Genomic DNA, 27,873 nt, shown 5'->3' with positions numbered 1-27,873 from the left:
GATATGGGACACAAGGGTGGAGTTTCCTGGTAATGAGCCGGGTCTTTGAAAAGTAAACCTTGGAGGGCTTTTGTGGAGGTCACTTCCTCTCCCGTGAACATGATGTTGAGGTTTCTTTCCGAACCAAACTGTAGAGGTCCTATCCCGGATATTGAGTAGATAGACTTTCGTTCGATGGGTGGTCCATGAGGTGGCCTTGGTACGTGATCTAAGTCTATCCTCACGAACATAACCTGAGGGTCAGTGTCATTCCCCGTGAATTTCCGACATTTTGTCAGAACTGCTGTTGACATTCCATCCGCACTGTCGAGACTTTGTAGGCATAATCCTGGGTTTTCAGATAGGGAAATCTGATAAAACATTTTTTCTGGTATCAGGTTCTGTTTGTGGGGCACTCCTTGGAGATTCCAAGTGCTTCCTGGGGGAGATGCATTGTACAGTTTGTGGAAACAAGTTATGGTTTATTAATAATGATCTAAATTATAAAAGTTAGATTCAACCATAAAGGTTTTTGATCTGTATTTAAAGCTACAAACAAGAATCAATCACAATTAATTTAGTTTTACAAAGTTGTAAAAACACCGTCTAATCTATATTAATTTTAAATAAAAAAGCTGTTAAAATGTGACTTCATTTATTTATTTACCTTCAACACAAGATCTCCAGTTAACACTGAACATCACCGCCTCCTCCATCGCCGCCTCCACCGCCTCCTCCACTGCCTCCTCCACCGCCTCCTCCACCGCCTCCACTGCCTCCTCCACTGCCTCCTCCACCGCCTCCTCCACTGCCTCCTCCACCGCCTCCTCCACCGCCTCCTCCACCGCCTCCTCCACTGCCTCCTCCACCGCCTCCTCCACCGCCTCCTCCACCGCCTCCATCGCCTCCTCCACTGCCTCCTCCTCCACAGTTATCATCCTCTTACCCTTTCTCAGACAGGACACCTTGTAATATTGGTACATTAGGGTAAATAAAGTACATATCCGGCCTTAGAAGGGGGCCTTGTCAAAAGATCCTGGATCTTGTATGGGCATCCCAGGGGCATCCTTCATGTTCAGTACAAAGGCAACATCTACCAAGAATTTATTTTATAAATTATATTGAAGTGTTAGACCGAAAAATCTTATGAATTGTTACCTCTAGCAGACTCTGCTGGATCAGGAAGCCTTCTCCTTTAGACAAGGAAACTGCTTCAAGAATGCTAGCTCCTTCTGTGTTCCTCTCTATTGTCTCCATACAGTATTTCTCAATAGAGTGCTGGAGGAGATTATGAGTGGTTATTTGTGGACAGACAGTGGGACTCGCAATATTTGTAATATTAATTGTGAAATATTTGTGAAATATTTTTAATATTTGTGAAATATTTTTAATATTTGTGAAATATTTGTAAAACTCGCCATATTTGTCATGTGTTAATCTGGCTAATATATTAATATCCTTAGCTTCAACTTAAAGTTGGTTGTCCAAATCTCATGATAAATCAAAAAAACTAAAAATAAAATCAAATAAACTAAAAATCCCGGATCTCTTAGATCTCGAGGTGAACCTTCAGCGGATCAAGATTGGTGATAGTGTTTGTCTTCTTTGGGTAGAGATAACAAATTCCAGTCAGGCTCTGGAATGCAAGAACACGGCACCTAAAGAGGGCTTTACAGTAAAGCCAGCATTGATGGATACCGACTGTTCTAAAGGAGTAGATAAGGTTACCGGCTGTTTCCTTCACGTATCTTGGAGTGATACAACGAACAATTTCATCGTCTTCCTCCAAGGGCTGTGGCTTAAAATCAATTTTACTGTTTTGTTGAAGCGAAGGTGCTGGTGTTTCACCCCCAAACCCATCCCGACTCTCCACCAGTATCATTACAAGCATTGCAGTCAGTACAGTCGCCATACCTGCAAACAATAATTTTAACAATATTCGGGTAACCCAAGCTTTACTTGCAGATATTTACCTTGAATACAATAATAAATAAATAAATTCGAGGAGAATGGTAATATGTTAAAGCGCATATCTCTTGGACCTTATTTCCTATCGCAAACTTGGGCAACATGTTAAAATATATTAAATGGCCGCCAGCGATTTTTATGTTTCAAAAAAGAGGAGCGTGCGGAGAAAGTATAACAGCTGCTAACAGGATCGCTTTGGTAAGATAATGGTACAAAATATTCAAAATGGCCGCAATTCTTCGACTTAAAAAGCAAACTTCTCACAAAAAGAGCACACGTTCGCACCACATGACTATAAATATCTTTTAAAAGTTTAAAAGACCGGAGGCGGAGCTAAAATACTGGTTATATTTCAAGCAACTCCTCCCAAAATACTCTATTTACATCTGGGAGAGGTTTCTTTGTGTGAATTTCAAAATACCTCGGTCACGTGACTTTATGCTCACGTGACCAAATTGAAGCCTTTATGTCGCACGATATCCAAGTGCGTCGACGTGTTGAGGAGTTGCTTTATGTTGCATGGACACAAGCCTATATCTTATATTTGCGTATATTATTTACCTTCACATTATCACGTGCACGTGGTGTGGAATGCAAAAATATAGCAGTTGAAGAGTTTTATAAATCTTAACTTTTTCATCATTACATAAATATCTTCAATTTTTATCTTCGATTTACCGGGGAATTTTTGAATAATCGAATTTTTGAGAAAAATATTTGAGAATCCGCTTGAGCAGGCTGGTGGGAATTGTTATGCAGAATCACCGGGAAGAAAAATTTTTTTGAAGGGGAAGGTCCAAATTAGTTTTTGTCTCCTCTCTCCTCTGTTAGAGGTTCAACAATAAGGAATCTAACTCCATATTAGCGACAAGAGAAACGCCATTAAATTAATTCCTTCTGTAAGGTCCTCAATAAGTCAATAAATATATTTAATTGTAGTTGTGAAAATAGTGTAAAAATAACCCACTCGCTTCTGTACTGTATTATACTTCTGGAGGGAGATCGCCAATGTATATTGTATTATACGCAAAAATGAAGGCATTATTTCCCTGTGCCTGAAATTCTCATTCGAAGACGAATTTTAATCAAACGATTACTTTTACAATTAGATAATTGGATTATTTACCGATTTTTTTATCAAATAAAAAAAATGGATGATTAGAATAATTCCTGGAAAGAACGATTAAAGTTTTAGTTTAAATATTAAAAGCTATTTTTATTAGATAGAGAGCACAGAGTAGGCCTGGCCATCTCGAAGTGATAATAGAGAGCACTTTCCGAATATGATAAGCGAGATCTATTTGATTATCGAACATCTATTTATTTACAGAAAATCGATATAATCTGGTTTTTGACAAAACCATAGCCATGATTTCATTTATTTATAAATAGATAAAATAATAAATAATAAATTTATCTATTTGTGAACTAAGTTTAAATTTTCTTTTCAGACGCTAGTACTGTTCGAGAAGAAGTTCCTGAAGCTTAAAGAAGAAAGAGATAACATTGTCAAGGCTAAGGAGGCTCTAGAACTGAGCGCCGCTGGTAATTTATTAATCTACAAATTTAATAGTTAATGATTTGATTTATTTATTTTTTAATAATTTATGGTTTTTAAAATGCATTTAAAAAATAATCATCAATTTGAATTAAATTTATTATTTCAATCACATAATATTTTAAATAATCCGTAATTCATAATTTGATATTTAATTAATTTTAAACCTATTTCTTCAGGTGGAGCTCAAGACAACCAGCTAGAGATAATCTTGGAAGAAGTTAAGGATCTTAATGAAGTGTGGCGTGAACTTAGCTCTATCTGGGTTCAGGTGAGAATCAGTTAATTACATAATTATAATTACATAATTACATAATTAAATAATAATTAGGTATATCGGCTAATCGGTGATTAGGTGCACCTACAAATTTGCGCGATTTAGAACCTTTTGGTGAAATACAATATAATATATATATATATATTATATATATAATATCACTATAATTCACTATAATTCAATTTTCACTATATCTCACTATATCTCACTATATCTTACTATATCTCACTATATCCCACTATATCTCACTATATTTCACTACAACTCAGATTGACGAGTGGAAGGAGAAACCCTGGCTTAGTATCTCCCCCCGTAAAGTGCGTTCTGGACTTGACGCGCTGCTCACCCAATGTAAAGCTATGCCAGCTAGACTTAAGTCTTATAGTAGTTACGATTATGTCACTAAAGTACTGAAGAACTTCATCAAGGTTTGTGAGAATACGTAAAAAAGTTGTTTTTTATAATAGTTCGTTGCAAAAATTGTTTGTGCTTCAGAAAAATGTGTCATAGTTGTCAGCAGAAAGACTATCAAGATTGATCATAAAAAGTACACACGACTATATGCTGTACTAGTAATCTAAAGTTATTAATTATATTATTTATTCAAGTAAACAAATAAAACCTCAAATTATAACATTTATCCAGGTGAACCAAACAATAGTAGCCCTGAAATCTGAAGCACTCAAAGAACGGCACTGGAAGAGCATGATGAAGGAGCTGAACGTAGTCTGGGTTATGAGCGACCTGACTCTAGGCAGCGTGTGGGCTGTGGATCTTCTGAAGAACGAGTTGATCGTGAACAAGATTATTACAACCGCTCAGGTGCGTTATTGTGGGGTTGTAAGTGGGGCCTGTTTCGATACAAAAATCCATCGAACAATTATTAACTTTATGCTCAATCAACAAAATAATAGCTCTCAATTTCCCTACTGATTACCTCTAATGACCGACTAATTACTGACTAATTACCGACTAATTACCCTCCTCCCTCAGGGTGAAATGGCTCTGGAGGAGTTCCTGAAGCAAGTACGTGAGAAGTGGAACTCTTACGAGTTAGAACTGATAAACTACCAAAACAAGTGTAGAATTATAAAGGGGTGGGATGAACTGTTCGATGGTGTCCGGGAGCATATCAACTCTGTGTCAGCTATGAAGTTGTCTCCTTACTACAAGGTTTTTATGTCAAATTCTCAAATTAAATTAAAAGAATAAATTCTTTTAATTTAATTTGATTTTTATGATTTATTAAATTTAATTTAACTTTAATTTGACTTTGAGTTAAGTTTAATGACTCAATTAGCTTATTCAGTATATTATTTGGGTGAGGGATCTAACAGATTCTGCAGTTGCACCAGATTTAACAACGAACATGCATTAAGAAATCGTAATGGAGAACTTTTTTTGAGAGCTACAAATATCAAGTATCATAGTTCACGAAAAGTATCATAGCTCACGAAAAAGCTCCAATAAAACAAAGAATCTATTAAGCAATATATCTGTACTGATAAGGCATATATTTTAGATCATGAATACGATGTTGTAACATTGAAACGTTGAGTACCTTAAGAACGACAAATTTAGTCTACCATAAATTTAGTCAAACTTTTGGCTAAAATTGTTGTAAACCAAATTTCATGAGACTAAATTTTTCGGCGACTAATTTTAAAGGAGACCAGAATTTCAGTAGAGCATTTGTATGACATGAATATTAAATATTATTAAGCTTACATTGTTTATAGGGCTTTATAATTAATATAATGAGTAATTATTAATGACATTATTAATGACATTATTAATGACATCACCGTTCCTACTGCACAAAACCGTACCAAAGTCCTATTGCACTTTAAGTGTTAGAGCTCGCGCTCCTCTTGGACATAACCTTTTTAATCGATCCATCCCATTATGTATGCTCTGTTGAAACGGCTGAAGGATCATATCGACATAAACTACGTCGAAAATGATCTCGAAAAGTCGAAAAATGTGACTAAAATTGTTGTAGACTAAAAATTTGCGAAATTTGCGACTAAAATTATGGTAACCAAATTTATTGTGAACCAAATTTATTGGCCTCAAGGTAATTCCTTTCCTGATAAGAGCATTTTTCCTTGTCGCATCAAACGGGATCAATACATATTTACACAAGAATACATTGATAAGGCAGAGTTATGGCGATGATGTACGTAAAGGCATTATCTTCCCAAAGGCATTATCTTCCAAAATTTAATTTTATTTACATGAAGCAACTGCTTTTATACCCCGCTAAAGATCAATCACGCCAAGGTCGTAAAAATACAAAATTAGCTCAGAATCTTGAACGTTTTAAAACTTTATGTCTGGTTTCAACTTCAGTATATCAATACAGTAGTCATGCTAGATCTGATCTAATTATAATGAAAGAGATCTGATGTAATGTAAGTTTAAGAGATCTGATCTAATGTAAGTTTGAGAGATCTGATCTAATGTAAGTGAAAAAGATCTCATCTAATGTAAGTTTAAGATACCTGATCTAATGTAAGTGAAAGAGATCTGATCTAGTGTAAGTGAAAGAGATCTGATCTAATGTAAATGAAAGAGATCTGATCTAATGTAAGTGAAAGAGATCTGATCTAATATAACACCAGGTGTTTGAAGAGGACGCACTAGCATGGGAGGACAAGTTGAACCGTATAAACGCCTTGTTTGACGTGTGGATAGACGTACAGCGAAGATGGGTGTATCTGGATGGGATCTTCAGTGGTTCTGCGGATATTCCTCACCTACTGCCCGTTGAAACTTCTAGATTTGCAAGGTTTGTCATATTTCACTATATTTCTGACTTCACTAAATTTCACTAAATTTCACTATATTTCACTATATTTCACTATAGTTCACTATATTTCACTATATTTTAATTGTCCCCGTAACCCTGCAAAGTAAACTATAATAAATTCGTATTCATAAAAATAATTTCGGTGAACAGTTTTCAAATTAACAATCTCACTGGTATTTTGTTGTAACCCCTCCACTATCCACAGTATCAGCACAGAGTTCATGGGTCTGATGAAGAAAGTTGTTAAATCCCCGCTGATAGTAAACGTTATCACCATCAACGGAGTGCAGAGGTCCCTGGAGCGACTAGCTGACCTTCTTCAGAAGATACAGAAAGCTCTGGGAGAGTATCTGGAGAGAGAACGAGCTGGTTTTCCCAGGTACAGGAGTCACAGTACCACGTGACAGTCACAGTACCACGTGACAGTCACAGTACCACGTGACAGTCGAAGTACCACGTGACAGTCACAGTACCATGTGACAGTCACAGTACCACGTGACAGTCACAGTACCACGTGACAGTCACAGTACCACGTGACAGTCACAACTCACAGTACCACGTGACAGTCACAGTACCACGTGACAGTCACAGTACCACGTGACAGTCACAGTACCACGTGACAGTCACAGTACCACGTGACAGTCACAGTACCACGTGACAGTCACAGTACCACGTGACAGTCACAGTACCACGTGACAGTCACAGTACCACGTGACAGTCACAGTACCACGTGACAGTCACAGTACCACGTGACAGTCACAGTACCACGTGACAGTCACAGTACCACGTGACAGTCACAGTACCACGTGACAGTCACAGTACCACGTGACAGTCACAGTACCACGTGACAGTCACAGTACCACGTGACAGTCACAGTACCACGTGACAGTCACAGTACCACGTGACAGTCACAGCACCACGTGACAGTCACAGTACCACGTGACAGTCACAGTACCACGTGACAGTCACAGTACCACGTGACAGTCACAGTACCACGTGACAGTCACAGTACCACGTGACAGTCACAGTACCACGTGACAGTCACAGTACCACGTGACAGTCACAGTACCACGTGACAGTCACAGTACCACGTGACAGTCACAGTACCACGTGACAGTCACAGTACCACGTGACAGTCACAGTACCACGTGACAGTCACAGTACCACGTGACAGTCACAGTACCACGTGACAGTCACAGTACCACGTGACAGTCACAGTACCACGTGACAGTCACAGTACCACGTGACAGTCACAGTACCACGTGACAGTCACAGCATCACGTGACAGTCACAGTACCACGTGACAGTCACAGTACCACGTGACAGTCACAGTACCACGTGACAGTCACAGTACCACGTGACAGTCATAGTACCACGTGACAGTCATAGTACCACGTGACAGTCACAGTACCACGTGACAGTCACAGTACCACGTGACAGTCACAGTACCACGTGACAGTCACAGTATCACGTGACATGGACAGCACCACGTGACAGTCACAGTACCACGTGACAGTCACAGTACCACGTGACAGTCACAGTACCACGTGACAGTCACAGTACCACGTGACAGTCACAGTACCACGTGACAGTCACAGTACCACGTGACAGTCACAGTACCACGTGACAGTCACAGTACCACGTGACAGTCACAGTACCACGTGACAGTCACAGTATCACGTGACAGTCACAGCACCACGTGACAGTCACAGCACCACGTGACAGTCACAGCACCACGTGACAGTCACAGTACCACGTGACAGTCACAGTACCACGTGACAGTCACCGTACCACGTGACAGTCACCGTACCACGTGACAGTCACAGTACAACGTGACAGTCACAGTACCACGTGACAGTCACAGTACCACGTGACAGTCACAGTACCACGTGACAGTCACAGTACCACGTGACAGTCACAGTACCACGTGACAGTCACAGTACCACGTGACAGTCACAGTACCACGTGACAGTCACAGTACCACGTGACAGTCACAGCACCACGTGACAGTCACAGCATCACGTGACAGTCACAGTACCACGTGACAGTCACAGCATCACGTGACAGTCACAGTACCACGTGACAGTCACAGCACCACGTGACAGTCACAGCACCACGTGACAGTCACAGCACCACGTGACAGTCACAGTACCACGTGACAGTCACAGTACCACGTGACATGGACAGCACCACGTGACAGTCACAGTACCACGTGACAGTCACAGTACCACGTGACAGTCACAGTACCACGTGACAGTCACAGTACCACGTGACAGTCACAGTACCACGTGACAGTCACAGTACCACGTGACAGTCACAGTACCACGTGACAGTCACAGTACCACGTGACAGTCACAGTATCACGTGACAGTCACAGCACCACGTGACAGTCACAGCACCACGTGACAGTCACAGCACCACGTGACAGTCACAGTACCACGTGACAGTCACCGTACCACGTGACAGTCACCGTACCACGTGACAGTCACAGTACAACGTGACAGTCACAGTACCACGTGACAGTCACAGTACCACGTGACAGTCACAGTACCACGTGACAGTCACAGTACCACGTGACAGTCACAGTACCACGTGACAGTCACAGTACCACGTGACACTGTGACAGTCACAGTACCACGTGGCAGTCACAGTACCACGTGACAGTCACAGTACCACGTGACAGTCACAGTACCACGTGACAGTCACAGTACCACGTTACAGTCACAGTACCACGTGACAGTCACAGTACCACGTGACAGTCACAGTACCACGTGACAGTCACAGTACCACGTGACAGTCACAGTACCACGTGACAGTCACAGTACCACGTGACAGTCACAGTACCACGTGACAGTCACAGTACCACGTGACAGTCATAGTACCACGTGACAGTCATAGTACCACGTGACAGTCACAGTACCACGTGACAGTCACAGTACCACGTGACAGTCACAGTACCACGTGACAGTCACAGTACCACGTGACAGTCACAGCACCACGTGACAGTCACAGTATCACGTGACAGTCACAGTACCACGTGACAGTCACAGCACCACGTGACAGTCACAGCACCACGTGACAGTCACAGCACCACGTGACAGTCACAGTACCACGTGACAGTCACAGTACCACGTGACAGTCACCGTACCACGTGACACTTAGTCACCGTACCACGTGACAGTCACAGTACCACGTGACAGTCACAGTACCACGTGACATGGACAGCACCACGTGACAGTCACAGTACCACGTGACAGTCACAGCACCACGTGACAGTCACAGCACCACGTGACAGTCACAGCACCACGTGACAGTCACAGTACCACGTGACAGTCACAGTACCACGTGACAGTCACCGTACCACGTGACAGTCACAGTATCACGTGACACTTAGTCACAGTTTTACGTGACAGTCACAGTACAACGTGACAGTCACAGTACCACGTGACAGTCACAGTACCACGTGACAGTCACAGTACCACGTGACAGTCACAGTACCACGTGACAGTCACAGTACCACGTGACAGTCACAGTACCACGTGACAGTCACAGTACCACGTGACAGTCACAGTATCACGTGACACTTAGTCACAGTATCACGTGACACTTAGTCACAGTATCACGTGACACTTAGTCACAGTTTTACGTGACAGTCACAGTACAACGTGACAGTCACAGTACCACGTGACAGTCACAGTACCACGTGACAGTCACAGTACCACGTGACAGTCACAGTACGTACCACGTGACAGTCACAGTACCACGTGACAGTCACAGTACCACGTGACAGTCACAGTACCACGTGACAGTCACAGTACCACGTGACAGTCACAGTACCACGTGACAGTCACAGTACCACGTGACAGTCACAGTACCACGTGACACTGTGACAGTACCACGTGACAGTCACAGTACCACGTGACAGTCACAGTACCACGTGACAGTCACAGTATCACGTGACACTTAGTCACAGTTTCACGTGACAGTCACAGTACAACGTGACAGTCACAGCACCACGTGACAGTCACAGCACCACGTGACAGTCACAGTACCACGTGACAGTCACAGTATCACGTGACAGTCACAGTACCACGTGACAGTCACAGTACCACGTGACAGTCACAGTACCACGTGACAGTCACAGTACCACGTGACAGTCACAGTACCACGTGACAGTCACAGTACCACGTGACAGTCACAGTACGTACCACGTGACAGTCACAGTACGTACCACGTGACAGTCACAGTACCACGTGACAGTCACAGTACCACGTGACAGTCACAGTACCACGTGACAGTCACAGTACCACGTGACAGTCACAGTACCACGTGACAGTCACAGTACCACGTTACAGTCACAGTACCACGTGACAGTCACAGTACCACGTGACAGTCACAGTACCACGTGACAGTCACAGTACCACGTGACAGTCACAGTACCACGTGACAGTCACAGTACCACGTGACAGTCACAGCACCACGTGACAGTCACAGTACCACGTGACAGTCACAGTACCACGTGACAGTCACAGTACCACGTGACAGTCACAGTACCACGTGACACTGTGACAGTACCACGTGACAGTCACAGTACCACGTGACAGTCACAGTACCACGTTACAGTCACAGTACCACGTGACAGTCACAGTACCACGTGACAGTCACAGTACCACGTGACAGTCACAGTACCACGTGACAGTCACAGCACCACGTGACAGTCACAGTACCACGTGACAGTCACAGTACCACGTGACAGTCACAGTACCACGTGACAGTCACAGTACCACGTGACAGTCACAGTACGTACCACGTGACAGTCAGTCACAGTTTTAAGTGACACACACAGTGTGACACTTAATGTTTTGTTGTTGGATAAGGTGATTTCAAGATGCTTGGTCAGGGTTGTGCGTTACTGTGTAATATACCCTTCAAAAGCCATCAAGAATTATTGATTAACTCCGTTATTTCGCGCGAACAGAAAAAACTGAGTCTTCATAAACAATCTGTAACCCTAGTAATATTCATCCTCTAAAAATTACGGTAAAAAAACTTTATAATCAACTTAACTTAAATTAATTTAACTAAAATAATGATTATTAACTTAGTTAAAATTAATTAGTTAAAATAACATAATTTTCCAGGTTCTACTTCGTCGGAGACGAGGATCTACTTGGACATCATCGGAAACAGCAAGAGCGTCCAGAAGATACAGAAACATTTCCGTAAGATGTTTGCTGGTATTGCAACTATAACTCTCTCAGAGGATGAGAGTACAATAACTGGAGTAGCGTCACGTGAGGGAGAGGATGTGAGTTATTGTTATCAATTTTTATTTTAAGTTATTGTGTTTAATTAGTTTTTATTTTGTTATTTAATTAATGTAGTTATCGGATAAAGTTTTAAAGATTCGGTTATCAAATAAAAAAAACAAACTTTTATTTTATTATCAAATAAAAGTGAAAGTTATTGCAATCGATTTTTATTTTGTTAATTAATTAATGTAGCTGTTGGTTTTAAGTTAAATATTTGGTTATCAAATAGAAAATAAAAATTATTATTTGATTTTCTAATAAAAGTGGATCAATTGTTTAGTTTACATTTTCAATTCGATTGAGTAGAAATGTTCATTCTTGTAAGCATGAAGACTAGATAGAAATTGCCTATAGTTAATCAAATTAAATTCTGAAGACTTAACACACTAATTAGCACTGATTAACATACCCTATTTTTCAGTTGGAGTTCCTGAATCCAATAGTGATAGCTGAGCATCCACAGATCAACGACTGGCTCGGTCTGCTCGAGAAAGAGATGAGGTGATTTCATATTATAATTCACTATATTTCACTATATTTCACTACATTTTATAATTCAATATATTTCACTATAATTTTTGTATATTTCACTATATTTCACCATCTAATACTTCAGATTAACACTAGCCACATTGCTGTCGAACGCTGTGTCCGGAGTAAAAGGATTCAGAGTTGATGGAGTGTTCGATAAGGAGAAATACATGGAGTGGATCGGGCAATATCAGGTGCGTTTAGATCAATCAATTATATTATAATAAAATTGATATGTAATTGATTTTAATTTGCGATTTTATCGGGCGAATAAAATAATTTGCCGATAGTAACATACGTAAAAACATGCCACGTGAAAACATTAAACACTATGCACATATTATAACACCAACTCTACCAGGCCCAACTCGTCCTGCTGGCCTCACAGATCACGTGGTCTGAGAACTGTGATAGCGCGCTCGCTAAGATTGATGGTGGAGCGGATCTCAATGTCATGCAGGACGTTCTGTTACAGGTAAAGTTTTTTTTGTTTCTTTTTATCTTTTTTTTTCTGTTAGGACTTTCAATTAGTTCCTACTTTATTGCTTTGTTTTCGCGGAAACATCAGCGTCAAATCCATGGCGGCTAATCACAATTAGATATCAACTCCATGCTTGTTATTTGTCTAACGGAAACATTTTCACACCGCCTAAAATATAATATAGACTTATAGAAGAAAATGTTTACATAACTTCAATATTATCATATTAATAAAAACCCTTGTTCCAGGTTGAAGAGACCCTGAACATCCTCGCTGACGGAGTACTGTTGGACCAAGTGCCAGTGAAACGTAAGAAGATGGAGCAACTTATTACAGAGCTGGTTCACCAGCGTGACGTCACGAGGCAGCTTATTGCTGATAAGATCAGAAGTAATAAGTCCTTTGATTGGCTGTGTCAGATGAGGTAAGGATAGGTGCAGTTGGTGAAATCTAGTGATAAAGAGTCAAATTTAGTGAAATAGGGTGATAAAGAGTGTTCAAAATAGGATGAAATTAAGTGAGGAGCAGTAAAATTTAGTGAAATTAGGTGATAAAGAAAGAAATTCAGTGAAACTCAGTGGGATATATTTGACACTACCTCCACCAAATATCCAGGTTCTACTACAACCCCATGGAACCAGAAGTGCTAAAACAACTCTCCATCCGCATGGCAAACGCCCAGTTCAACTACGGGTTTGAGTACCTGGGTGTAACTGACAAACTGGTACAAACCCCACTAACTGATAGGTGTTATCTGACTATGACGCAGGCTTTGGAGGAGCGACTTGGGGGTTCTCCGTTCGGTTAGTCGTGTTTTATGTTTTAACCCAGTTAACAAATTTTTAAAAGAATAAAAGAACCTTTCGAGTCGACCTTCTTTTATAAAGAGTGAAAAGGATACCAGAGATAGTTAGATCTCGGTTCTGCTTAATTTAAGTCAGTTTAAATCGAGTTTCCGCCCCAGCCCCTCTAAACCCCTCTCACGGAACCCTCACGAAACCCTCACGAAACCCTCACTTGTTCAGGTCCTGCCGGTACTGGAAAGACAGAGTCTGTGAAAGCTCTTGGTAACCAGCTCGGAAGATTCGTTCTGGTCTTCAACTGTGACGAGACATTCGACTTCCAGGTGACTGAATGTGGATTAATTGATGAAAAAAGACTTCGTATATCTTATTATTAATCCATGATTCGAAAAAGTATCGAATCTTTTCTTACATTATTATGAAAGGATGCGATTCTAAGCGAACAAAATAATTATTTACTAAAACCTCAGGCAATGGGTCGTATCTTTGTGGGACTGTGTCAAGTAGGAGCCTGGGGTTGCTTTGACGAGTTCAATCGTCTGGAAGAGAGAATGTTATCAGCTTGTTCACAGCAAATTCAAACCATCCAGGAAGCTCTCAAGGAACATGGTTCTACTGCCAGTGAGTTGAAATTCCTCACATTCCTCGCAAATCAGGTCGTTGTTAACTTTCTAACCAGGTACTATTTTACTAGGAATGTTGAGTAGGGTATGTCAAACAAGAGCTGTTATAACCCGTATAACAACTCATCTCCCTGTAACATCACCCTCTCGAGCACCCACCCCAACCACTCTCTCACCTCTAACCCCATCTCGGTCCCTCTTCACCGCTAGAAAAACCTACACCACTGAATCCCACCATGACTACGTTGTGGTCGGAGCTGGTTCCGCTGGGTGCGTCCTCGCTAACCGTCTCTCTGAAGACACCCTCAGCAGTGTTATGTCTCTTGAGGCTGGTCCTAAAGACACGTGGTTCGGCTCCAAGTTACTCATGTGGAAGATCCACATGCCGAGCGCGCTGATGTATAATTTATGTGATGACAAGTATAACTGGTTTTACAACACGACCCCGCAGAAACACATGAACGATCGTGTGATGTATTGGCCACGAGGTAGAGTTTGGGGCGGGAGCTCGGCGCTGAACGCCATGGTCTACATCCGGGGGCACGCACTGGACTATGACAGATGGGCCGAGGAAGGGGCTACAGACTGGGACTATGCTAACTGCCTCCCTTACTTCAAGAAGTCCACACAGCATTCTTTAGGAGAGGATGACTACAGAGGGGGATCCGGACCAGTAGGGGTAACAAGGCACGAGCTGGATAACCCACTGTATCATGCCTTCATTGAGGCGGGCCAGCAGGCTGGGTACCCTTACACTGATGATCTGAATGGGTTCCAACAGGAAGGTGTAGGCCCAATGGATAGTACTACATGGAAAGGAATGCGTAGTTCTGCCGCGGTGGGGCATTTACACGAGCAGGTTGGAGCACGGTCTAACCTAAGAGCTGAGGCGGGATGTTTAGTGACGAAAGTGCTGGTTGAAGGTGGTAAAGCGGTGGGAGTGGAGTACAGACAAGACGGGGAGTTGAAGTTGGCGCGCGCAGATAAAAGTGTTATTTTGTCCGGGGGCGCGATAAACTCACCTCAACTCCTCATGTTATCAGGTGTTGGCCCTGGGGCCCATCTTAAATCTCATGGTATTGACGTTGCAGTGGATTTACCGGGGGTAGGACAGAACCTGCAGGACCACCTGGAAGTGTACGTACAGCAGGAGTGTACAAAACCTATTACCCTGTACAAATGGCAGCAGCCGCATAATATGGTGAAGATTGGTCTACAGTGGTTTTACGATCGCAGCGGGTTGTGCGGGACAGCGCATTTGGAGGCGGGTGGGTTTATCAGGTCCCACGCGGGCATCACCCACCCTGACATTCAGTTCCATTTTCTACCCAGCCAGGTTCTGGACCACGGGAGAGGGAAGATTACCCATGAAGCGTTCCAGGTTCATGTTGGGCAGATGAGGGCGGAGTCCCGGGGCTATTTGGAACTTCAGAGCTCTGATCCAACACATCACCCTGTTATTGAACCTAACTATCTGGACACTGAACAGGATCGCTGGGAGATGCGTCAATGTATTAGGTTAACCAGGGAAATATTCAATCAGCCCGCTTTTGATGAGTTCCGTGGTCCGGAACTCCGGCCAGGTCCGGGATATGAAACAGATGCTGAACTGGACGAGTTTGTGCGGAAGTACGGTGACAGCGCTTATCATCCCTCCTGTACCTGTAGAATGGGAACAGATCCTATGTCTGTTGTAGACCCTGTCACGTTGGACGTACACGGAGTGTCTAATCTGAAGGTTGTGGACGCTAGTATCATGCCGAGTGTGGTGAGCGGGAATTTGAACGGGCCGGTGTTGATGATGGCGGAGAGGGCGGCGGATTTGATCCGGGGTCGTGGAATGTTGGCACCTGCTGAGCACGTGCCGGTTTATCATCCTCCTTCTCTTGAGACTCAGCGGTGAAAATGATGGTTTTTTAAGGTGCTGGAAGTGTGTGTTTTTTTCAGTGTGATGATTTTAAATAGGTTTAATTTCAGATTTTATGAGAAGTGAATTGTGGTTTAACCAGATTTTATGCGAAAAATATTTATCGATAACAAATATGACATCTAACATAGAAATATATATATTTCTGATAGATTTTGGAATAGTGTGTGTTTTTTCAGTGTGATGATTTTAAATAGGTTTAATTTCAGATTTTATGAGAAGTGAATTGTGGTTTAACCAGATTTTATGCGAAAAATATTTATCGATAACAAATATGACATCTAACATAGAAATATATATATTTCTGATAGATTCTGGAATAGTGTGTGTTTTTTCAGTGTGATGATTTAAAATAGGTTTAATTTCAGATTTTATGAGAAGTGAATTGTGGTTTAACCAGATTTTATGCGAAAAATATTTATCGATAACAAATATGACATCTAACATAGAAATATATATATTTCTGATAGATTCTGGAATAGTGTGTGTTTTTTCAGTGTGATGATATAAAATAGGTTTAATTTCAGATTTTTATGAGAAGTGAATTGTGGTTTAACCAGAGTTTATGCGAAAAATATATATTGACAACAAATATAACATCTAACATAGAAATATATATTTCAGATAGATTGTGGAATAGTGTGTTTTTTTCTAAAATAGGTTTAATTTCTAAAATAGGTTTAATTTCTAAAATAGGTAACTTAATTTCAGAGTTTTATGAGAAGTAAATTGTAGTTTAACCAGAATTTATGCGAAAAATATTTGGCAGTATCCAAGTAGCCCGACAGCTGTTCCCGAACAGGTGTGTTAGGGTTAGGGTAAGGGTTAAGGTTAGGGTTAGGGTTATTAAAATGGTGAAATTTTACAATTTGGAAACTCGATTCACCATAAAAATCATTCACCATTTTTCACCATATTGCACCATACTGCACCATTTTTCACCATTTTTCACCATTTTTCACCATTTGAATGTTTTACTTTCGAAATATCAAATTGAAATATTAATGTGTATTCTGGTACTATACGACGAGAGCTCAGTTTCGATGTACCTTACTCGCCATGTTGTTACTGAAATGCTCATTGTCGAGCCTATAATATTTAGATTTTCATCATCATACTCGCCATGATCACCAAAAGTTACTACTTTTGATGTACCTTACTCGCCATGTTCACCAAAAATTACCATTTTTGATGCACCTTACTCCTTTACTCGCCATGATCACCAAAAGTTACCATTTTTGATGTACCTTACTCGCAATGTTCACTAAAAGTTACCATTTTTGATGTACCTTACTCGTCATGTTCACTAAATAGTAAATATTACCATTTTTGATGTACCTTACTCGCCAAGTTCACCAAACGTTACCATTATCAATGTACCTTTCTCACCATGTTCACTAGTTTTGATGAAAAATGATGATTAATAGTTTTGGTGAATCGAGTTTCCGAATTGTAAAACCTAGACTTACATTAAAAATATAATGATTTAACACATGTTTAATATCCTCAAAATCTGAGTTAATAACCATATATTGCTTTAGAGTGATAACACCAGGTCAAAACTAAAACTAAAAGGCAAATATACTCTCGAAAAAATGGTGGAAAATGGCGAAATTTACAATTTGGAAACCCGATTCACCATAAAAATCATTCACAATTTTACACAATTTTTCACCATTGGATACCCTAACCCTAACCCTAACCCTAGCCCTAACCCTAACCCTAACCCTAACCCTAACCCTAACCCTAACCCTAACCCTAACCCTAATCCTAACCCTAACCCTGTTCGGTAACACCTGTTCGGGAAAACCTGTTCGGGCTACTTGGAAACTACCAAATATTTATTGATAAAAAGGCCTTGATGGTCGTTTCAATTTTAAGTTTGTTTCAGTTTACATTTTCTTTGTACATTTAATTTTGGTTGCGCTGTTTTTTGTGACCACAGCTTACACAATTTCTTGTTTTATATCATATTTTTGTGACCCTACCTGTACCTAACATATAAAATATATATTTCAGATAATTTCACAAAGCGTTTTATTCTTATCTTTCTTGAAGCTATTATATTTTTGACGGTTATGCGATCTTCACGCCTCTGGCCTATCCTAAGTTTTACTCGATACATGATAAATGATCCGTAATTTGATGTAGAAACAATTCCAGTATATTTGGTATGATAAGAGATTTTTAAAATAGCTACTTTTCAGACGCAGATGCACCAATCCAGATCGAACTGGTTGGGAAGCAAGTGAAGGTTAGCACTGACATGGCTATCTTCATCACCATGAATCCTGGTTACGCTGGTCGATCTAACCTGCCTGATAACTTGAAGAAACTATTCAGAAGGTTTGATATATTTCATGCTTGCAGAGTAGGGAGCCCATTTCGTTACGAGCTGCCGTTTGCTATACGGCTTCGTAAATTTCTGTGCTTTTAATTTATTTTGCTGTAGGTTGCTACATGGCAACAGGATAAATTTGTGATGTTCAAGGGAGGGTACAAATTTTATTAGCTCTTCCTTATCGGATGAGTATTGCCACCTGCCCATGGGACGGTCACATGTTAGATGAACCGGAGAGCACGCGCGAAATGAACTTTCTCAGTAATCTTTTCAAGGGTTGCTCGCGCTCTGGTTTCAATTAGCGCGCGCGTCACAAATTGACTGCCGCGCGCGGTAAAAGTCACCGTTATCGTATCATGTCCGCCATGAGAGGGATCAAGTTTTTTAACACACCTCACGGCCTATCGGCTATTACACAATCCCAGATAAGACCTTTGACCTTGTGTCATTGTACTCGATACACTCTAAGAAAGCGGGTAAACTAACAAATAACCCCCTCAGTTTGGCGATGACACAGCCGAACAGACAGCTGATTGCTCAGGTCATGCTTTACTCACAAGGATTCAGATCTGCTGAGATGCTCTCAAATAAGATTGTACCTCTCTTTAAGTAAGTGTATCATGATTCGCAGCTAATTTCCGAAACATCCTACTCAGATAGCAGACTCCCCGAACAATCAACTGACCCACTTCCACCAGTTGCTTTATTTAAAATTTGCGGCTACTTGATTACTTGATTTATTCCTATATACGCACATCAGCATAACTTTTTCAGCCCTTCAAACTGACAAATGTAAAAACTTGTACCCGTTTTAGGTTGTGTCAAGAACAGCTATCCTCGCAGTCTCACTACGACTTTGGTTTACGAGCTCTTAAAGCCGTGCTGGTGTCAGCTGGAAACGTTAAGAGAGACAGGATTAAACGGGTTTGTTTGATTTATTTTTAAAGTTTATTATTTAATTTTGATTAATAACAGTTAAAATACTTTTTATGAGCGGTGCAGTAAGGAGATAAGAACGTGTTAGCGGCAACCTAGATTACATTTCCTCTACTGGTTAGGTCGATCACCGGTGCTTGACGTCTTTACACAACAATTTGTCAAAGTTACTCCTATATGAAACAGTGATGTGCATAATGAGATGCTCCAACAACTGGTGGGGAGATTTTATCTTTCTGAAATTAAGAAAATTACATTATTTTACATAATTTCATCAGATAAAAGAAGATAACGCGGCTAGAGGTGAGAAAGTAGCTGAGTGTGATATCGGAGCTAACCTTCCTGAACAAGATGTGAGTACTGTGACGTCATATCACGTGGTGTTTGGTCATGTGTCCTTGGTTTGGACACGTGGTCTTTAAACACACGTCTTTAGCTTTGATTTGGACACGTGTCTTTAAGTTGGATTCCTAGCACAAATTGTATCTTCCTAATGTTCAACATTCTAACCCAATCCCTCCTACAGATCCTGATACAGTCGGTGTGCGAGACCCTAGTACCCAAGTTGGTAGCTGAGGACATCCCTCTTCTTCAGAGTCTGTTGTCTGATGTATTCCCTGGTATTCAGTATAGAGGAGCGGATGTGAGTCAAATACTTTAAAAAACAGGAAATATGTTTGATTCGTAGGAGGGGGACATAGCACGTGACCTGGGAACTTATCTGCTCTGTTCTATTATCGATAACAGTAACCTGATTCTATAACACGTGTGGGAAATTTAGAAAGTTGCAGAATATTAACATTCTGATGGGTAGAATTTACAAGAACCTCACCCTAAACCTGAATACTGTGCGTAACAACTACTTTGGTCTTGAAGGTGAATAACCTGACCAATCGGAGGGTTACATCACTCTCACGTGACCAAAACAGACGAATCACAATCTCAGATGACGAGGCTCCGGGAGGAGATCAAGAAAGTGTGTCTGGAATATCAAATAGTTTACGGAGAGAACGACGAGATAGGCACAGCTTGGGTCGAGAAAGTTCTCCAGCTTTACCAGGTACAGTGGGATAGTTGAGTGGAATATTAAACACTAATCGCCTAGTAACCACTTACTCCTATAGTAACTACAGTTTCGGGTTACCATTAATCCTCTATTAACCACTTACTTCCATAGTAACCAAATTAACCACTTCTGACTTCTCCCTTAGTAACCACTGTTCCCCATAGTAACCACAGTAACCACTGATTCCCAATTTACCACTAATCCCCAAGTAACCACAGTAACCACTAATCCCCAAGTAACCACTAATCCCCAAGTAACCATTAATTCCTAAGTAACCACTTATCCCAATGTAACTACTAATTCCCAAGTAACCACTAATCCCCAAGTAACCACTAATCCCCTAGTAACCACTAATCCCCTAGTAACCACTAATCCCCTAGTAACCACTAATCCCCTAGTAACCACTAATCCCCAAGTAACCACTAATTCCCAAGTAACCACTAATCCCCAAGTAACCACTAATGGACCCCTCCAGATAACGACTCTGTGTCACGGTCTGATGATGGTGGGACCCAGTGGTTCTGGTAAGAGTACCGCTTGGAGAGTCCTCCTCAAGGCTCTCAACAGATATGAGGGTGGGTGTTCCTGAGATAATATTCTCCATTCTCTTTCCCATTCTTTGTAATACAATTATTAATTCTTCAGCTTTATACATCACGTGTAAAAGCTTACTTTAGTTATTATGGTGAAAATATGTTAGGAAGTTACAACTTTTGATAGATTTCAAGATTGGTTATTTGCTGTGATGTTAAGTACATGTATTTGTTTCACTGGTAACCACGGTAACCACCCCCAGGTAAGGAAGGTGTAAGTCACGTGATAGATCCTAAGGCTATCTCCAAGGAGGTGTTGTACGGGACCATGGACCCCAATACCAGGGAGTGGACTGATGGTCTCTTCACTCACATACTCAGGAAGATCATTGATAACGTCAGAGGTGGGTTTTGAGTCTGTCACGTGACATTAAGTGACCAGTCAGAGGGTTTTGAGTCTGTCACGTGACATTAAGTGACCAGTCACAGGGTGTTGAGTCTGTCACGTGACATTAAGTGACCAGTCAGAGGGTTTTGAGTCTGTCACGTGACATTAAGTGACCAGTCAGAGGATTTGGGTCTGTCACGTGACATTAAGTGACCAGTCAGAGGGTTTTGAGTCTGTCACGTGACATTAAGTGACCAGTCAGAGGGTGTTGAGTCTGTCACGTGATATTAAGTGACCAGTCAGAGGGTTTTGAGTGTGTCACGTGACATTAAGTGACCAGTCAGAGGGTTTTGAGTGTGTCACGTGACATTAAGTGACCAGTCACAGGGTTTTGTTCTTGTCACATGACATTAAGTGACCAGTCACAGGGTTTTGTTCTTGTCGTGTGATAAAAATACATCATTGTATGGATCTTACGAAGCTGTAACAATATTAAGATCTTCATGACCAGATTAAGAAACCACATAAAATTAAACAGTGACTATAAATTTGAATAATTAAATATCAAATTTCCCCTCACACACACATCCCCTCACTCCCACAGGTGAACTGAACCAGAGACACTGGATAATATTTGATGGAGACGTGGACCCGGAGTGGGTTGAGAACCTGAACTCCGTGCTGGACGACAACAAGCTTCTGACACTACCCAACGGAGAGAGACTCTCCATACCTCCCAATGTTAGTTATCAGTCTATCCGAGGGTTTCGGTAGTGTCATGTGATTAAGTCTGACTAATCAGAGGGTTTCGGTAGTGTCATGTGATTAAGTCTGACTAATCAGAGGGTTTCGGTAGTGTCATGTGATTAAGTCTGACTAATCAGAGGGTTTAGGTAGTGTCATGTGGTTGAGTCTGACTGATCAGATAACAAAACTGGCCAATCAGAATAATTAACCTCTCCTGAAATGTGAGATAAAGGCCCGTTCTTTTTTATGAAGAACCAAAAAAAGGACCTAAAATCTAAAGTACGCCACCAAACCACTAAAGTACGCCACTATAACCCGCACCGCCGCAGGTACGTATAATGTTCGAGGTACAGGACCTAAAGTACGCCACACTAGCTACTGTGTCCCGGTGTGGCATGGTCTGGTTTAGTGAGGACGTCCTCAGTTTGGAGATGCTCTTTGCTAACTACGTCCGGAGGCTCAAGAATGTTCCTATTGATGATACTGCCAGGTGAATGGAGATTGGAATTTTTTAAATTTCCATTTTATTTAGATTGACATAACATAGCATACGGCAAGTTAAACAAGGAACTGAAACTACTAGGTTCCGTACAGACTCAACTCTGCACCCATACGGCAAGTTAAACAAGGAACTGAAACTACTAGGTTCCGTACAGACTCAACTCTGCACCCATGTCAATATGTTCATTATATGCAAGCCTCTTGATTTATAACCAGTATTATTCTCCAAAATTTCCTTGCCAAAAAATAAAAAAGGAATCGTTCGCGTTCATCATCATTAACATTGGATCAAAAATTTCTGTAATTATGTTAGCTCCTAATTAAACCCCCTGTCAAAACAATTCCTTGTGTTCCAACTCCTCTAACCTCAGATTCTACGGTATCCACTGTATCTCAAGTAACAAGACCACAACAGTGGAAGAAACGCCGGAGATGGAAGTACAGAGACTGGTAGCTGAGGCGGTGTCTGGTCAGTTCACTCCAGATGGTGTTGTGGTTAAGGCTTTGGAGTGGGCACTCAAGAAAGATGTGAGATATTTCAGGCATTCCAGCCGTCCGAGCTAATTTATATCTTCTCATTTAAAAATAAATGCGTTAAAAGTAGTGGTAAATCAGTTTTCTTCCATTTGGCACCTTCTACCGATGAGTTTAGTTTAAATCCGCTTATCTACTATCTCCCTCTAATCGTACTCTAACTCACACAGGGACACATAATGGAGTTGACAAGAATGAGAGCTTTGGGATCCCTCTTCTCCATGCTTAACGAATGCGTGCGGAGGATTATCAACTACAACAACACTCATTCTGACTTCCCTCTGTCGGTAAGTCCAACTTTATTTCGACTTTTTTAATAATATATTCGGATAGCACCGGGTCCATTGTCCAACAAATTAAACACCTGACTTTCTATTTTAATTTACTTCCATTACAATTCACCCAATATAAACACCTTACCCTCTCAGCCAGAAGCAATAGAGTCCTACAGCCAGAAGTTTGTAGTATATTCCCTTCTCTGGGCGTTCACTGGGGACGCTAAGTTGAGCGTGAGGAATGAATTGGGAGAGTTCTTGAGGTCGTGCAGTACCATTCAGATGCCGAGTGGTACCACACCGCTTATTGATTACGAGGTATTGTTAGGATATTTTAGGGTATTTTAAAGGTATTTTAGGATATTTTAGGATATTTTAGGGGTAGAATCAATGGTCACCGTGTAACTTGAATAACTGTCAAAGGGATTTGGGTTTAAGGATTTAGATTCCACATCTTTCGGTTAAATAGATCGAGTCTTGATGTTTAGATCCAGTTTGAGGTTTAAGGCTGTATAAAATTTGAATTTTTTAATTTATTTGATCAACTTTCAGCCTACAATAGAAGGAGACTGGACTCCGTGGACCAACAAAGTACCACCGATAGAAGTGGAAACACACAGAGTGGGAGCACCTGATGTAGTGGTACCCACCCTTGATACTGTCAGACACGAGAACATTCTATACAGGTTTGTTTGTTTTTTGTTTTTTGTTGAAACTCGTTTCGTTAGCTTATTCTGATGCAATCATGTTAGTAGATAATATTTAAAATGGGTCTTGAAATCCGTTTTTGGCTACAAATTATCTACTAAAAGCTCAACCCTACAGCTCTTATTATGGGTATTTTATTAATTAAACTTCTTCATTTTCAGTTGGCTAGCAGAACACAAACCACTAGTGCTGTGTGATCCTCCTGGCTCTGGAAAAACAATGACACTCTTCAGTGCTCTGAGAGTCCTTCCTGATATGGAGGTTTACAGTGTTCCGTCTGGAAATTTGTTTATTAATTGTTTGAGAGTTTTATTAAATTGTTTGTTATTTCTCTTAGTAGATATCGTTTTTTTTGTGATGTAATCAGTTTCTGTAGATATAGTTATACAGTGAGGATATTGTATAGCTCTTATTATGGAACTCACTGGTGCCTTCAGATCACGGATGTTTTACATTTTCTATCCTACAAATTTTCTATCATGGAATTTGGAGTGTGTATTATGTATTGGTATATTATTGTAAATTCTTTGTATTAATAATTTTTGCTTTTACAGGTTGCAGGTCTGAATTTCTCGTGTGCCACGACCCCGGAACTGCTCCTAAAGACGTTTGACCAATACTGCGAGTATAGGAAAACCCCTAATGGTGTCATCATGTCTCCTATCTCAGTAAGTTAGAAAGTAGTTTAGTGATTAGCCAATTAATTAATCAATTAGCCAATTAATTGATCAATTAGTCATCAACAATGTATCTGATGACGTGGCTTTCATTTAGCACACATTTTAACTTAAACTTGAATAATGAATAGGAAGAACATCCGTCGATTATCTTATATCTATTCACGAAATTATCCATATTAGTTACCAGTGCTAACTAACCCACTTGTTAATTAACTACAATTAATTAATTAATTAATTAATTGTCCACAGCTGAACAAGTGGTTGATACTGTTCTGTGACGAGATAAACCTACCCGATGAAGACAGCTACGGAACACAACATGTTATCTCCTTTATCAGACAGATGGTGGAACACAACGGTTTCTACCGGACTACCGATCAGCAGGTGACGTGTCACGTGGTGTTGTGGTGACGTCACGTGGTGTTGTGGTGACGTCACGTGGTGTTGTGGTAACGTCACGTGGTGTTGTGGTGACGTCACGTGGTGTTGTGGTGACGTCACGTGGTGTTGTGATGACCCCAAAGATTCACGTGGCGTTGTAATAATAAAGAGATATTTCACTGAAAGTTTGGATAAGGTTTTGAAGCTGTGCCTGAAAAAATAAAAACTTATTTAATTATCAATTTAATTACTAATTTTGAATAACTAATCTAAATTTCAGTGGGTGACCCTAGAGAGGATTCAGTTTGTTGGAGCCTGTAACCCTCCTACTGATCCAGGACGTAAACCTCTCAGCCAACGGTTTGTAGATAATGAAAGTTGTAGGTTACGTCACATGGTGTTGACATGACGTCACGTGGTGTTGACATGACGTCACGTGGTGTTGGACATGACGTCACTGGTTGTTGACATGACTTTTCACGTGCGGTGATTGACCTGACGTCACATGGTGACGTAACGTGATTTTGCGGTTGAGAAATGCTCAAGATCTCTGCTTTTTTGCTTAAAACTTTACTAATGAATGATCTAAAGTTTCATTCCAAGCTTCAAGCAAGTTATGGGTTTAGACAACGTTGTTTGAGTTTAAAAATAAAAAAAAAAAAAAAAAAAAAAAAAAAAGAAAAAGGAAAAAAAAAAAAAAATAAACGATATTGAAAAGTTAGCTAATTAACTAATTCACCCAATTAACGACCCTCAGATTCCTACGCCACGTACCGATTGTGTATGTTGACTACCCTGGAGCAGCCTCCCTTAAACAGATCTACGGTACTTTCAACAGGCCATGCTCAGGATGGTCCCTTCTCTACAGGTAGCTGTTGTTAATGTTATGTGAGCATGCAACATGTTGTAATTGTATGATTGGTTTTATTATTTCATTTTAATACAAAATTTAACTTTATATTTGATGTTCATGAATTGACCGATTACGAACGTTCGGCACTTCAATTTTTCCTTACAGGGAGGATAAATGTCATATGAAATTGTATCGATAAACAAAACCTTTAACTTTATTAGACCATTTTCCTTAAATGTACTTTTTTAAATGTACTTCCTTAAATGCAGTACTAACTTAAATGTTCTAACTTAAATGATCACTTGAATGTACTTCTTTAAATGTACTTCCTTAAATGCATCATTTAACTGTACTAACTCAAACGTACCAAGGGCTACTGGGAGCCTCTCACAGACGCCATGGTAGAATCCTTCATGATGACGCAAGAGAACTTCACCCAAGACATCCAGCCTCACTACGTTTACTCACCCCGTGAAATGACCAGATGGGTTAGAGGTATCGCTGAGGCGCTGCGCGCGGTCGAGTCGCTACCCGTTGAGGGTCTGGTCAGGATATGGGCTCATGAAGCTCTCCGGCTCTTCCAAGATAGGTTGGACCTTAGAGTATTTTGATTCGGATTTGAAGATCTTGACTGATTTATTTCATGTTTGTTTGTGGATTTATTGGATATAAGAAAGGATATTTTCCGTTTAAAACTTTAGCTAATTTGTAGTTCTCATTAACGGCAACTTTTAAAAGGAAATTGGCATTTACACTTTAGGGTTATAAATCCACAATCACGTCTAAGACTAATCTAAAGTCCACCAGTTTAACATATTAATTAATCAATTAATCCCCCAGATTAATCCACGATGATGAGAGAAAGTGGACTAACGACAATATAGATGGGGTAGCCAAGAAGCACTTCCCTTCTACTGACCACGCAGAAGCGTTAAAACGCCCCATTCTATACTCCAACTGGCTCTGTAAGGACTACAGTCCTGTTGACCAAGAGGAGCTTAGAGAGTATGTTAAAGCTAGACTCAAGGTTTGTTAAAGCTATACTCAATGTATGTTAATTGTTCAAGGTAGACAGCTGAACGTTCTCCATGATTAAAAATGGCCAAAGCACCTAAAAAACTCAGGCCTTGAACATTTCACAATGCACCCGATGGCCGTAGGATACCACCACTCCTTGAACTACTCACTAACACTCACTAACACTCTAACACTCTCCAACACTCACTAACTCACTAACACTTACTAACACTCACTAACACTCACTAACACTCACTTACTCACTAACACTCACTAACACTCACTTACTCACTAACACTCACTAACACTCACTTACTCACTAACACTCTCCAACACTCACTAACTCACTAACACTTACTAACACTCACTAACACTCACTAACTCACTAACAACTCACTTACTCCCTAACACTCACTAAAACACTCACTTAACACCACTAACACTCCTAACTCACTAACACTCACTAACACAGTATTTCTACGAAGAAGAGCTGGATGTGTCCCTGGTACTGTTTGACGAGGTCCTTGAACACGTGTTGAGGATAGATCGAATATTTAGACAGCCCCAAGGTCATCTTCTTCTTATAGGGGTCAGCGGAGCTGGTAAGTACTTTGTCACTAATTTGTCAGTGTTTTGTCAGTA

At 40.8% G+C, this 27,873-nt stretch overlaps 1 protein-coding gene across 1 annotated transcript in view; it reads left to right on the top strand.

The window, feature by feature from the left end:
- LOC134824023 (cytoplasmic dynein 1 heavy chain 1-like) overlaps positions 1-26,712 on the top strand; it is a 59,956-nt gene extending 33,244 nt beyond the window's left edge. Inside the window, 36 exon segments of the mRNA XM_063835671.1 lie at positions 3,399-3,492; positions 3,685-3,776; positions 4,052-4,210; positions 4,428-4,604; positions 4,776-4,955; positions 6,407-6,573; positions 6,800-6,973; positions 11,736-11,763; positions 11,765-11,902; positions 12,328-12,407; positions 12,523-12,631; positions 12,799-12,912; positions 13,167-13,342; positions 13,534-13,721; positions 13,944-14,044; positions 14,192-14,342; positions 18,479-18,617; positions 19,114-19,221; positions 19,428-19,536; positions 19,827-19,901; positions 20,075-20,191; positions 20,495-20,608; positions 21,090-21,189; positions 21,411-21,551; positions 22,140-22,276; positions 22,612-22,772; positions 23,155-23,311; positions 23,488-23,604; positions 23,746-23,910; positions 24,145-24,278; positions 24,462-24,561; positions 24,855-24,968; positions 25,230-25,364; positions 25,642-25,721; positions 26,119-26,229; positions 26,586-26,712. Coding sequence (XP_063691741.1) covers positions 3,399-3,492; positions 3,685-3,776; positions 4,052-4,210; positions 4,428-4,604; positions 4,776-4,955; positions 6,407-6,573; positions 6,800-6,973; positions 11,736-11,763; positions 11,765-11,902; positions 12,328-12,407; positions 12,523-12,631; positions 12,799-12,912; positions 13,167-13,342; positions 13,534-13,721; positions 13,944-14,044; positions 14,192-14,342; positions 18,479-18,617; positions 19,114-19,221; positions 19,428-19,536; positions 19,827-19,901; positions 20,075-20,191; positions 20,495-20,608; positions 21,090-21,189; positions 21,411-21,551; positions 22,140-22,276; positions 22,612-22,772; positions 23,155-23,311; positions 23,488-23,604; positions 23,746-23,910; positions 24,145-24,278; positions 24,462-24,561; positions 24,855-24,968; positions 25,230-25,364; positions 25,642-25,721; positions 26,119-26,229; positions 26,586-26,619 — 4,476 coding nt within the window. The 3' untranslated portion in view covers positions 26,620-26,712.
- Positions 26,713-27,873: the final 1,161 nt, after the last annotated feature.

The sequence above is a fragment of the Bolinopsis microptera genome, chromosome 12 (assembly GCF_026151205.1).
Source record: "Bolinopsis microptera isolate Bmic1 chromosome 12, MBARI_Bmic_1.0, whole genome shotgun sequence".
Lineage (NCBI taxonomy): Eukaryota > Metazoa > Ctenophora > Tentaculata > Lobata > Bolinopsidae > Bolinopsis > Bolinopsis microptera.
The sequence above is the reverse complement of the archived record's forward strand: the minus strand, read 5'-3'. Positions and strand labels throughout refer to the sequence as shown.